At 31.2% G+C, this 14,288-nt stretch overlaps 3 protein-coding genes across 5 annotated transcripts; 2 read left to right on the forward strand and 1 right to left on the reverse strand.

The window, feature by feature from the left end:
• Positions 1 to 121: 121 nt before the first annotated feature.
• Positions 122 to 8,043, forward strand: LOC124531465 (katanin p80 WD40 repeat-containing subunit B1). 3 transcript variants are annotated; one of them, XM_047106062.1, is made up of 16 exons: positions 122 to 440; positions 526 to 656; positions 752 to 1,085; positions 1,203 to 1,401; positions 1,559 to 1,709; positions 2,085 to 2,259; positions 2,936 to 3,013; positions 3,157 to 3,213; positions 3,327 to 3,479; positions 3,958 to 4,101; positions 4,240 to 4,339; positions 4,903 to 5,026; positions 5,590 to 5,730; positions 6,040 to 6,152; positions 6,441 to 6,515; positions 6,903 to 8,043. In XM_047106062.1, the coding sequence occupies exons 1-16, from the start codon at positions 410 to 412 to the stop codon at positions 7,156 to 7,158; spliced, it is 2,262 nt and encodes a 753-aa protein (XP_046962018.1). In that variant the 5' UTR covers positions 122 to 409; the 3' UTR covers positions 7,159 to 8,043. The 3 variants fall into 3 exon arrangements, with proteins under 3 accessions (XP_046962018.1, XP_046962020.1, XP_046962017.1); XM_047106061.1 differs by having other exon boundaries at positions 123 to 440; positions 2,936 to 3,070; XM_047106064.1 differs by lacking the exon at positions 3,958 to 4,101 and having other exon boundaries at positions 2,936 to 3,070.
• A 45-nt stretch (positions 8,044 to 8,088) lies between these two features.
• Positions 8,089 to 9,014, reverse strand: LOC124531468 (M-phase phosphoprotein 6). The gene has a single exon (XM_047106067.1). The coding sequence runs from the start codon at positions 8,825 to 8,827 to the stop codon at positions 8,420 to 8,422; it is 408 nt and encodes a 135-aa protein (XP_046962023.1). The 5' UTR covers positions 8,828 to 9,014; the 3' UTR covers positions 8,089 to 8,419.
• A 539-nt stretch (positions 9,015 to 9,553) lies between these two features.
• Positions 9,554 to 14,024, forward strand: LOC124531201 (nucleolar protein 10). Its single transcript, XM_047105691.1, has 10 exons — positions 9,554 to 9,763; positions 10,148 to 10,408; positions 10,549 to 10,689; positions 10,796 to 11,004; positions 11,237 to 11,465; positions 11,787 to 11,913; positions 12,513 to 12,681; positions 12,762 to 12,996; positions 13,208 to 13,333; positions 13,562 to 14,024. Exons 1-10 carry the CDS (start codon positions 9,698 to 9,700, stop codon positions 14,000 to 14,002), a joined length of 2,004 nt encoding a protein of 667 aa, XP_046961647.1. The 5' UTR covers positions 9,554 to 9,697; the 3' UTR covers positions 14,003 to 14,024.
• The last annotated feature ends 264 nt before the right edge of the window (positions 14,025 to 14,288 follow it).

Raw genomic sequence — 14,288 nt, forward strand, 5'->3', positions numbered from 1 at the left:
AGGAAATGCATTCAAAATATTATTTATTGATAATGATAACTTAAGCTTTACACATACAATTATCATTTAACAGTTTATCGGTTTTTATGTTCAAATCAGAAATAAAAATCTTTACTCTGTAACATACCTAGTCTATTTCTAGCTCTGCACCACTCTCGACTCTAAGTAATCTCAGTATCCACAATCCATCACTAATTTACCATTAATAAATAACAATACGTAAAACCAAAATTGCATTTTAACTTAAATTTATCAAAATTCTTATGCGTGTGCTATGAATATTGTATAAATATGGACATTATTTAAAATATAAATCTCTGTGATGTTGATTAAGCTTTAGAATTTTACAAATAGTGAGTTAAAATCACAATAAGGTTACATATGCCATATAAGGAATGTTTTAATTAAAATGGATACCATACGGAGATCATGGAAACTACGTACGTATTTATATGCATATATTATTAAAAACACATATATTAAAAAATCTTAACTATTGTTTCATTTAAACCAAATACATTGCAGAAGAGTTTGTCGCCCACAAGGCAAATGTCAACTGCCTGGCAATGGGACACAAATCCAACCAAGTTTTGGCTACTGGAGGTGACGATAAAAAAGTAAATTTATGGGCAATAGGAAGACAAGGTTGTTTAATGGTGAGAAAAGAGAACAAAGATATATAACTTCAACTTTAAAATAGGATGATGTGAGTTATAATTCAGGTGGATTGATATTTTATTGATACTTACAGAGCTTGAGTGGACATACAACACCAGTAGAATGTGTGTGTTTTGGACATTCAGAAGATTTAGTTTGTGCAGGTTCACAAACTGGTGCTTTGAAAATATGGGATTTAGAGGCAGCTAAACTTCTGAGAACATTCACAGGACATAAAGGAGCCATAAAGTGTATGGATTTCCATCCTTATGGTGATTATTTAACAACAGGCTCATGTGACAGTAACATTAAATTATGGGATACCAGAAAGCGTGGTTGTATTGTCACATATTCAAGTCATCGCCTTGCAGTCAACAGCCTTCAATTTAGTCCAGATGGGCAATGGATAGCGTCTGCATGTGAAGATGGTTTGTTTGAATTATATTATTCTCTTTACATGAAAGCTACAAAAATTATTTATGTATTGAACAAAGCAAATGATTATTTGAGTAAATAAATGAATAGGTGTTGTTGGATTTTTTCAGGTTTAGTAAAAGTATGGGATGTGAGAGTTGGCAAAGTTTTGCAGGAGTTTGTAGAACACACATCCCCCGTCACTTGTGTAAAGTTTCATCCCCACGAATTCCTCCTTGCTAGTTGTGGTGCTGACAGAACTGTCAACTTTTGGGACATGGAGAAATTCCAATTGGTGTCAAAATTTGAGAAGGAAAGCACATCTATCAGGTTATATTTGCTATTTATCATCTAAATCAACTATTAGATAGGAATACAGTTACTATATTTGATTTCAACTTTGCATTTTGGTATTTTCTTTTCACAAATTACATTTACACATATGAATTACAAATGCAGTATTCTAAAATTCCTTAATTAATTTCAGACATATGACATTCAGTGATGATGGTGCAACATTACTGGGTTGTGGAAATGATGGTCTCCATGTTATAGGCTGGGAACCAGCAAGAGTTCTTGATACAGTTAATGGCCACTGGGGACAAATACATGACATCACAGTAGCTCAGACACAACTTGTAAGAAATATTTAACAATTTTATTTATTTACCTAATATCTAGTATCAGTGCCAATAATGAATTTAGTCACAACATAAAACCTCAAATAATAATTATACAGATATATTGTTATTTATACAAATTGAAGTAGTACATATTTTTTAAATATCAATTATTTAGGAAACTGTTATAAAGAAAAATAAAAAGGTTTTTTTTTTTCAATAATATTATTTAATGATCAAGAAAATTTGTACCAAGTAGTTTAAGTTATTAAAAGTTACTCATTTAATACATGTAATATGATTTGAGTGGAAACCGAAAAAAAATACTTACTGCAATTAGTTATACTTTAGCTCCGTTAAATTTCAGAAATGATATGCTACTTCTTGTTTCAGATTGCTGGTTCATTTCATTCAACATATGTAGTTTTATCAGTTGTTGATCTCAATAAAGTACATCCTTTCGGTGGCCCGCCTCCCGTGGCTCCTACTCTCGTAAGAGATCTCTCGCCATTCCAAAAGGGTCATTCTGTACGCAAGAGTTTCTCTAAAGAAAAACCTCCCAAGGAAGGTAAGCTTCAAACTCTTTGATAATCTATACATATAATAAAATTGGAGTGTCTGTTTGTAACATTAAATTACATTAAAATAGCCTTTTTTTACTTAATGCATATGCAGATATACCAAAGTAAAATTTTATTTTAAAATTAATTTTTTTTCTGTCTGTCTCTCTGTCCATCTGCTTGTTCCAGCTAATCTCTGGAATGCCTGGACCGATTTTGACCTAACTTTCACTGGCTGATAACTGGTATAATAAGGAGTAACTTAGGCTACAATAATATTTCTTTTTGTAATTTCAAACGCGTACAAGGTCGCGGACACAGCTAGTGTTTAATAAAAATTCATATGCTATAAAAATATTAGCTTACATAAATCCTAAAAGCAATTTTAATTGGCTTTGTTTTACTATCTAAACTAGTGACCTGCCCTGGCTTTGCATGGTTGCAATGCTGATACTATATATGCTGCAGAATGTCTTACAATGTTCACAGTTTTCAGTCATATCTAATATATTGTACATGTATTGTACATATAAACCTTCATCTTGAATCATTCTATTTATTAAAAGATAACCACTTTAAAATCCATTGTGTAATTTTCAAAATCTAAGCATACAGGGACAGACGGCGGCAAGCAACTTTGTTTTATACTATGTAATAATATATTTTTTTAATCTTTACTTTTAGTGCTGCACAGACCCACATTATTAGATGAGAAGACAGCTGAAGAATCCACCTCAGGGACAGAAGCTGATGAAGAATCAGGTGCTGTAATACCTAATTTAAATGACTACACTGAAATTTTTCGACCGACCAGAGCTTGTGAGTAAAAAAGCTAGACTCTGTTAGCTCTATCATCTTTAAAAAACATTGCCAACTTTAAACTTACAATATATTTTTATTTCCAGTGAATAGAACACCACCACCGGCTACTAGCTTATCGTCCGAAGATTTTTCAATGACAGGTATTTTTTAATGTATAATTTTTGAACAATTTGGACTCAAAGTTTATCATACAGATTATACATATTTAGTTTAATTTAGAAAGTTAAATGTAATGGTCTCTCAATTGGTTTAGGGGAGGAGATCCCAGCGAAGGCCATGGCTGCAAGCGCAGTGAGCACGTCTCTGCGGGAGCTGTCGCTGGAGCGCCGCGCTGATCTCACCTCCCGCATTCCCACCGCCAAGGACCACTACGCACAGATAGAAAAGAAGACACAGATATTTTCTAGTAATTATTTACATTGATATCGCTGTTTTTTTTTAAGTGACCTTAAACAATTTGTTTTCGGTTAAATTTTTTTAACTATAATGGATAGATGGAATCGGCCACCTGATGATGTGTTAACCATTGCCCACAGACACTTGTCTACAGGACACTTGTATTGTGACACATATTAATGTTTTGTTACGCTGTGTCTGTAATTAAATAAAGCATTCAGGCATTATAAGCAAAAACTTTAATAAGGATAAAATTTAGTAAAGATTTGCATGAATATCAAATGCTCTATATTTAAATATTTTCTATATATATTCGTTAACCCAAATTGTTTCGTTGGAAATCAATTAAAATATTCATAATTTACCTGTCTTGTACGGGAATAATTTTGTGATGGTAAAGGATTACATTATGAGGAAATCGAGCAGTAGTGGAATAACCTCCTTTTATAAAAGCCATGCCAACCTGTTACATTTTAAATTTTGTGCAGGAATGATGGACAACAACAAAGACGAAAGCGTATTTACTTCTAGACAAAATACAACAATGAATGAATTCACTGCAAACGCTCTAACAACTACTTCCTTAAACCGACACAATTCATATAAAGAGACAAAATCTACCACAGACTTATGTAAGTGGTATTATAATATCATTTTATTATACTCATTTCTTTTAATTAGATATTTGATGAAATAATACATTGTAACGATTGTTGTATATTATATACATTGTAAAGTTTAATCATTAATATTTCTTTTTTATATTTCAGCGTCAAATAACCTTCGTCAAAGTAACAGCGAGATGTCATTAGGCCCGCCCTCCCTTGGGCCTAGATCGTTATCATTCACGAGACCACCGAGCCAAAACAGGTTAAAATTAAAAATATTTTTATACACATAACTTAATAACTGGCACACATGTAACTATAGCTTTATTTGGCTATTGTAGTTGGAATAGACTCTATACCCTTAAACATTTTATTAAATAATATAATATATACTAATGAAATATTTAAGAGCGTAACTTTAAATATAATTAAAATTCTTAATAGAAGACAATGATGTTTTAGTAAACAGATATGTCATTTACGCGCAAAAAGTGAAGACTAGAAAACGTCCTAATAGGGACGTTTGCCTTTTGTCGTTTTACATAGTAATACGTTATAATACATCATAATTACGTAGTAATACGTTTTGTGTAATTAAAACATCTAGTTATCCCTTTTATTTATTGTTTTTATCAAGCTATCCCTTTTTCTTGTAACGAAATTTAAAATAAACGGTACCCGGCGCGGCACACTTTTTTCTGTTGTTTAGTATGGGTATAACATATCTGTTTATTAGAATATCATTGATAGAAGAGTTATGAATACAAGAAGTCAATTAATAAATAAACAAACTTATATACGCTATAAATAATATGTTGGTCGTAGAACGAGGACCGAGAGCGGCCCGCGCGAGACTGTACCCGCGCCGCGCCCCGCTGACCCAGAACCGGAGTTCGTGCCCTACTCCATCGACAGGCCCGTTGGCCTAGACCTCGACGAGTTTCTACCCGTATGTAAAACTCAACACTGAATGATGAACCTGCCCCATAGTTAAAAATGAAACTATTCACAAATCCTTTTAAACTTAAGATGTATGTACAGTACGACACAACTTAGATGTCGCATCGGCAAAATTCGTAAAACCGATCACATCCGAATTAAGTACGCTATCCCAAATTATCAATATTTATTTCTCACACATATGACCTAATATATTCGTCAATTTGACGCGTCGTTTTACATGCACTTGCTTTCTCTGACACGTGTATCTATAGCGACGAATAGCGTCAAATGGCACGATAGGGAGCTATTTCTATTGGTCGTGTAAATCGGCAGTAATCGGTTTTATTTTCATGCCATTGCATTTTCCGATGCTACATTTAATTACTATACTTTTTCATTATTTTAAATAGGCAAATATAGTACGACACAACTTAGATGTAGCATCGACAAAATTCGTAAAGCCGATCACATTCGAATTAAGCACGCTATCTCAAATTTTCAATATATATTTCTTATGTGAATATGATTTAGTCCAGCGCAGAGCAAAATAACATAATAAAACCTCCGTAGCGCGGACTGACGGCGGGTGCGGGGCGAAGGGGTGCGCGGGGTGCGGGCGCAGAGCCCAGTGAGCAGGAGGTGCTGGGCGTCATGATGCGCGGACATGATTCCATGATGGCCGTGTTAGCCGCAAGGCAACGTGCTCTACAGGTATGCCAAAACACATCCTTACACTAAGTCAATAGCATATGATATATGATTAATGTTATCCCAATACATTTTTTAAATTTTTAGTGCAACTTACTTAAATTGCGATAATTCAATTCCTACGAGTAGCATTGAATAGACATTAAAATTATAATATAAATAAAATAGTAATATGAATCTATCACTGCAAATTTACATCTTTTGTCTTAATTTATTTTTTATTTACAAATTATATGACATTCAACTTGAACCAAATAAATATTGCTCATCTGTGTAAATACTACATCTGTGTATATTCTATTTTGATTGCAGATATTCCATTCAGTAAGAATAAACAAAAGCTTAAAATCAGCTTTAGAATCTGTGATAGCTTTAGAAGATGCATCTGTGATTTTGGATATATTAAATGTCATGGCACATAAACCGTAAGTACTTGTTTAATACCTTGATATCTATAATAATGCCAATTGTTTGCAAGATTAGTAAGTGTTAGATTTTTAGAACAATATTTCACTGTTTAAATAAGTATTGGACAACATCATACACATTTCTTTGATCCTAAAAGTTGAATTCTAAGCTATTAAATATAATCTGAAAATCAGATAGGGCTTGTTCCTCTTCACCCACAATCTTAGATTTAGATTCACATGTTTTTATCCAATTAGTATTATTTTAATAATTTCGAAGAAAAAAAAAACATGTTTTTATTTCAGTTCACTGTGGAATTTGGACATTTGTCTCCTAATGCTGCCTAAAATATTTGAATTGTTACAAAGCAAATATGAGTCGTAAGTAAAAATCCTTTTTCACTTTAAACATTTTTTTGTAAGTTATCATATAAAAGAGTCGAGATGGCCCAGGGGTTAGAACGCGTGCATCTTAACCGATGATTGTGGGTTCAAACCCAGGCAAGCACCGCTGATTAATGTGCTTAATTCGTGTTTATAATTCATCTCGTGCTCAGCTGTGAAGGAAAACATCGTGAGGAAACCTGCATGTGACAAATTTCATAGAAATTCTGCCACATGTGCATTCCACCAACCCTCATCGGAACAGCGTGGTGGAATATGTTCCTAACCTTCTCCTCAAAGGGAGAGGAGGCCTTTAGCCCAGCAGTGGGAATTTACAGGCTGTTGTTGTTGTATATAAAAGTACCAATGATAAATATATTACAGATATATGCAGTGTGGATGCAATGCTCTACGACTGATTGTGCGAAATTTTTCGTCGGTTGTTCGTGCTAATGTCAGTGCACCTGTCCGAACACTTGGGGTAGACATACCAAGAGAAGAACGTTATACCAAATGCGTACAAATACATCAGCTACTGCTTGACATACGTGCCTTCCTTCTCAAGAGGCAAACCCTGCAAGGTCGCCTTGGAGCTGCTTTCCGTGACCTGCACACATTAATGCAACAAGGGCTCGACTGACGAAATAGTTCAAATGCCCCATGGAGGGCATTGTATTTTTAACCATCAATGCATCGGACAGTTTTATACGAAAAAAATTTGAAGTGTACTTAAATTATACCATATAAGTTTATTAATAATGAAACTAGATTTGTTAAAATTCATAACATTGCCGTTGTAGTAACAAAAATGCCATATACATACATTATATCATTAATTTATATGCACAGCATGAACACTTGGTGTTTTAAAGTTTTAAACAAAATGGCACTGTTAAATTATAGATATTAGTATTAACTATTACAAATATGGTTCTTTCTTGATTCATAGAAAATTAACATAATCTCATTGTTATTTATATCAAAATTAAAATGTTATTTATTGGTATATATTCAATTTACTAGACTGACATTAACAATTTTTAAAGTGTAATTTTAAGAATTCGAATAAATAAATATTGAAGATTGAATATAATTATATTTCATTTATAGACCTGTAGAGAGTGACATAAAAAGATACAGGATATTTTTTTGTACATGTATTTCATATCAATGTTTCACAATATTAGTGCCTTTCTACAAAACATTGTCACTATCTAAGAATATTCTTACCTTTACCTTCTTCTCAACAAAGCAAAACACAAAGGCTACTGTTGTGTCTGCCTGGATTCAATGACTTGTGGTCATTTACTGAACATGATTATTGAAGAAGAACTAAATCTTCAAAAATAGAAACTGGTATGGAATTTTTAAATCTGTCAATTATATATAACATTTTAGGTAGACCTTAATTCTAACAATGAAAAGTCCAGGCAGTTAGCTAGTGTAAAATAAAGAACAAATGAACAAAATGGAGAACTATTTTTTTTATGTAAAAATGTATATTATATTTTAACTAACAAACATTGGCTTTATTATAAAAACACCAATTAATACAAAAAATAAAAAAAGATTCACCTTCATTACTTAATTGTATATTATACAAAAAATTACAAGCTCTTAAATCTTATTGAAGTTCTTCAAATTTTAACAATGTATATTTACTGTTAAAATAAAGTTAACATAATGTAAATATTTATTACATTTATTATTTTATTTGGCAGTACAATTTATAAGGTATATCATCGAATGAGGATATAAACATACTCTCCTGTATGTAGCAACAATAACCAAAAATATACTACATAATAATGTAATATAACCTAACAGACATAAAGAATTTATGATACTGGGATATTATTACGATATTATTTATACATTTAAATACATAAAAAATGTATATATTATTTGTTTTTTCTCTTTTTAATTTTACATTCACTTGGACTCGAACTCCACTTGCGTTTTTTAAAGCTTTCCATTTTTTTAGATAAAATGTCGTCTGAAACATCCTTTTTCATTTCACTCTTGTCATCATCATCTTTCTTACATTCTAGAGCCATCAACCTCTCTATTTCCGGATTCATACCTTTAAATGACAGTCGTCCTTCTAATAAATCTTCACAATAAACAAAACTGGATTCGGATATATAATTTCCAGAGGCATGTCGCATTTCATTCGTTATTACGTTAGAATATAAACCTTCAATATCTTGTGTATTTTCTATTTCTTTTTCGATTCTATCCTTAGTTTTTTTCATAAATTTCATATCCAAAACAGATTTAGGCAATTGAGGTTTCTTCCTTGAAGCCATAGTAAATATTCGTACTTTGCAAAATATATGGTAATAATTTAAGCTTAAGCTTATTATACTTCTTTTATTTAATTAATTCCTCTGGGTATACCCTGGTATACCCCTGACCATATCCCTTAAAGTAATATTTAATTTAATACTTATTCAATGTTGCTGTGAACTTTTAAACTGTCAATGTGCAATGTGCATTATTACAAAGGATCATTGACACATGACAGAACTAGTGGTGTGTGGTTTATTTTGAAGATTAAAATTACGTTTTATAGATTAATTTTTCCATAAATTCACTATGCTAGTGACCGATTGCCAATATATCCGATTCAAAAGCTTTTAAGGTATTACTAATCAACGGACGGTAAATACTCCCATTAAAGTTATTAATCAATTTTGGTTCAATGTGCGATCAAAATTATATTCTGTTCATTAATTTAACGATCATTATTGTAATTAAAATATGCGATTGAATGGGTAAATGCTGCTAGCATTCTTGCCACCAATCAGTGGTCAAAGGTCAAGATTTATACAGTAACTAGTTTTAGTTCATATTTGTATATATTTAAGCATTTAATGTTATTAATTCTTATGTTGAGTACAATCAATAAATTATTGTGTTGACATCAGACGAGAGAGAGAGAGAGAGAGAGAGAGAGAGAGAGAGAGAGAGAGAGACGTTGACGAGAAACATTTGACAAATTCAAATGACAATTGACAACTGACATTTCATGTTATGTCTAACGTCTACCGACTACCGCATGGCATGGGATTTATTATGATTCTTATATACGGGTTATTACAATAATTAAACCTTTTAAATTAAATCTGTTAATAACTCTATTAATACATATGTGATATTCAAAAAAATTATAAAAAATGCAAGTGTCTGAAATAGATAATGTTAAAATTTACAATCTTAGTGCTGGAAAGTCATTACCAGACGTAAGTTCCATTTTTTTATTATTCATAAACGAAAAAATGAACCCTGAAACTCCACCAAACTCCCTGGTAAATCTTCCTGCTACCAGGAAGTTTTACCAGGGAGTTTGTTTAGGTAGATTGTATCATAAAAACTGAATTCTCAAAGTATGCAAACAAATTCAATGAAAGGGGGTAAATTCTATCAGAATGCTTTTTAATATAATTAAAGTGAAGAGACCTATTTTTATACCAAATAAAATATTTAAACAAAGTAGGTTTACTGATGCATACCAGAATTGAGGAATATAGAACTTAAAATGAAATATTACTTAGTTATGTTACTTTACATTTTTCTTGTATTTTATCAATTTGACAATGAAACTAAGCTATGTAATTAAATTTTAGTGGTTAACAGAAAGGAAGAAAAGAACACTATTAAAGAAAAATGTAGATTTACGGAGAAGAATAGAACTTATCCAAGAGTTTGATATGCCTGGTGTTAGTACAAGTTTACGTGTGTCAAAGGATGGACAGTATATTATGGCTACTGGTATATATAAACCTAGAATAAAATGTTTTGATGTGAATAACTTATCATTGAAATTCGAAAGATGTTTGGATTCTGAAGTTGTTACATTTGAAATATTAAGTGAAGATTACACAAAAGTAAGTAAAGTTTACTAAAACATGTTGATAATATAATTGTAAAACATATAATTATATCTACAAATTATGAGCTGAGAATTATTTTCATTAATATCTCATACACTTTTGTGCTAATTATTTTTATTATTATCTTCTTTCAGATTGTATTCTTACAATGTGATCGATATGTTGAGTTTCATGTAGGCCATGGTCGGCATTTTCGTCTCAGAGTTCCACATTTTGGAAGGGATATGAAGTACCATCGGCCTTCCTGTGATCTTATAGTAGTTGGAGCTTCAAATGTAAGCTAAATATTACTTTTAAATTTTGTTATTTGCTTATGATCAATTTAACAGTGAAAAAGATTTCAATGAGCTCATAAAATGATTTATTTAAAATTGATTGCAGGAAGTGTATAGATTAAATTTAGAATTGGGACAATTTTTGGCACCATATGTTACAAAAGCAACAGAGATCAATTGTTGCAGTGTGAATGAAGAACATGGTTTACTGGTGTTTGGTACAGAAAGTGGTCATGTTGAGGCTTGGGATCCTCGTACTAAATCAAGGCAAGGAATTCTGGATTGCGCTCTCCATTGTTCAGATGCAGAATATAGGTAAATAAGTTAAGTGTATTTTTATATCAGTTAATGAGTATTATTTTATATTCAATAAAGACCACTTAATTTTTTTCCATTAAATTAAAATTCTATTGTACTATTAGTTTATAAATAGAACAGTAACTGAAATGCTTGTATATTTTATAAATATATATAAATGTTTTAGTAACAATTTCCTTATTAAATAAAATATTGGATATAATTATTATTACTTGCATATGTTTTACAGAAATACAAGTGTGCCTTCCATAAGTGCTGTAAAGTTTAATGGAGCATTACAGATGGGAGTTGGTACATCATCTGGCCATGTTTTACTATATGACATTCGATCCAGCAAGCCTCTTTTAGTTAAGGACCATATGAATGAAATACCTATTAAATGTATAGAGTTTCATAAGCAGATGGATTATGTTTATTCAATGGATGCTAATGTCGTTAAAATTTGGGACATTAATACTGTAAGTAGTGCTCATACTTATTTACATATAACAGTAAAAACAATGATTTATCTATACTTAAAAAATCATTTTATGTGAGTGATTAACAATGCACAGCCAAAATTACTGAGTTAAAATGGCTAATATTTGGAATATAGATTTATTTCATTTTAAAATAAAAGCATAAGCTGAGTTTTGGAAACTTTGTATATCATGCTTGAATATTCCAAAAAATTATTGGTTAAATTTTGTCAACATACATACATAGATTATATAAAACCCAAACAAGTAGATTAGTAAATATATTAGTAGAAGTTATTATTAAGTTTTTGTTTGTTGCAGGGCAAACAGTACACAAATATTGAATCATCTGTGGATTTCAATGATCTATGTGTGATTCCAAATACCGGTTTAAGTATGATGGCTGTTGAAGATCAAAAAATGCAAATTTACTATATACCTTCATTAGGTGTGTATTAAACTGTGTTTGTTTTCTGTATACTTATTACACTATATGTACATTTTACAATGTTAATCATTAAGCGTATGAATTTTACTTTGCTTAGTTTAGATAAGCTTATTTTCGTATCATTGTTGCATTTTTTGACAAAGCAATTCATTAAGATGCAAATATAATAGAAATGGAAATATTTGCATATCTTAAAAATGTTTACCACAAGAGTAGTGCCATGTTACACTATACAAGCTATTTATAACTGTTTCTTTTTTATTTTGACAATTTTGAACTAAATATAAGATTTGTCTGGTAACTATGGAGTAACTAATCATGTCTCAAATAATCGCCTTATTTCTCGTGTTATTGAGTATATGATGTAATTACAATCAAGAAGATCATCTATACACAGTCATGTATGGATGATAATAGAAAATATGTAATAGTTTACAACCCACACATCAGATATACTACCACCAGCATGAATACTTAGTATGGTTCTATTCTGTTATGAAGGTGCTCTTTACAAGAAATAAAAGTAAAGTCACCCTTAAACACAGTGTATTTTAAAAATTTTATTAAAAGATATAATTTTTATATATTTCATATTACAGGTCCTGCTCCTAGATGGTGTGCCTTCTTAGATAATTTAACAGAAGAAATGGAGAGTTCAGCTTCACAAACTGTATATGATGATTACAAATTTATTACAAAACAGGAACTAGAATCCCTAGGTCTTGATCATTTACTCGGAACCAATTTATTAAGAGCATATATGCATGGGTAAGATATTATTGTGGTGACAAGAAAATGCATATATAAAAAAATATATATATACTAACAAACTAATATGTTTCTTAAAGGTATTTCGTGGATGTGCGGTTGTACAAACGAGCTAAATCAATTGCTGATCCATTTGCATTTGAAGAATATAAAAAACGTAAAATCAGAGAAAAGATTGAACAGGAAAGACCGTCCAGAATCAAAGTCGAGGACAACTTGCCTAAAGTCAATCGTGATCTGGCGTCTCGCCTCATGGATAGTGATACACGAAAGAACAAGCAGTCGGCTAATTTGCTTAAAGATGACAGATTTAAGGTCAGTCTTATTATAAAAATAATTGTAACAATAGGGAGAATCTATCGAGTTCTTTAGTTGGTTAAAAGTTTATATTGCAAAAGGTTTATAGCATCATATTTAATTTCATAATGTAATCATATTAATACAAGAATTGAATTAGATTATTATATGAGCTGTCTAGAATAAATATGATTTATAATAATATTAACTATCTTGTTGTTGGTTCTAGGCTTTGTTTGAAAATCCAGATTTCGAAGTTGATAAAGGTGCTGATGAATATCGGTTATTGAATCCAGTACTCGCAAGACTTGACAAGAACAAATCTAAACCCAAAGTGGAGACGGAAGATATGGAGGTATGTATATAACTCACATTTACTACACTGACTGTGATTGTTTCAGTTGCTATTTATTGGAACAGGACATAACATATATATGTATAACATTATTTACAAAAACGGAAAACCTACAGTATATTAGAATCTTGAGTGTTAATATTGTTAAAGTGTTTGATTAAAAAATAATGATTGGTCTTGTATTAGCCATACAAAACTTTATTAATATAATTCCTTTCTTTTTAATAGATTGCAGAAACAGTGGACAACGACAAAGATTCTGATCAAGAATTATATGAAACCAGTGACAGTTCTGACGAAGATCGAACATGGACAAAGGAAGTGAAAAAACAACACAAAATAATCAGGAGGAAAAAACAAGATGAAGATGATGAAGAAGTTGAATCTGAGAACGGTGAAAAAGTCTATGAATTTTCGAAAGCACCTAAAACAGCTAATATTAGAAGTATTATGCAAGTTAGCAAAAAGAGCTTAGGAGAGAGATTAGCGAGAGAAGGTTCAACTATAATGACAGGTACAGCTGGCAACAGAGAAATGAAGTTCTCAATGAGAAATAAAAAGAAGTCATCTGAAAATGATAAGAAAATGAAGAAGCATTATGAAGAAAGGAAACAATTAGTAAGAAGAACTGGATACTTGACCAAAAAGAGACTCCCAAAAATGTTATGAAAATAAAGTGTTCGAAAAAAAAAAAAAAAATTTTCATTTAGATTCCATGTATAATATTTTACATTTTATATTACATCACCCAAATTGAACATATGTGAGCCCTTCCTAATCTTCTGTATATTGGGTTATGCCTCGCCAATTCTGGTCAAGTCTTGGACTATCAGTGAGGCGCGGCAAAAGGTCTCTTAAAAATATTATTTGAGGGAAGGTGAGATCTTACACCTTGCACACTGCGGACGCTTGTTATACTCAAAACAGGGTTGAATATTCGACAATTATATAATGT

Source organism: Vanessa cardui, chromosome 7 (assembly GCF_905220365.1).
Source record: "Vanessa cardui chromosome 7, ilVanCard2.1, whole genome shotgun sequence".
Classification (NCBI taxonomy): domain Eukaryota; kingdom Metazoa; phylum Arthropoda; class Insecta; order Lepidoptera; family Nymphalidae; genus Vanessa; species Vanessa cardui.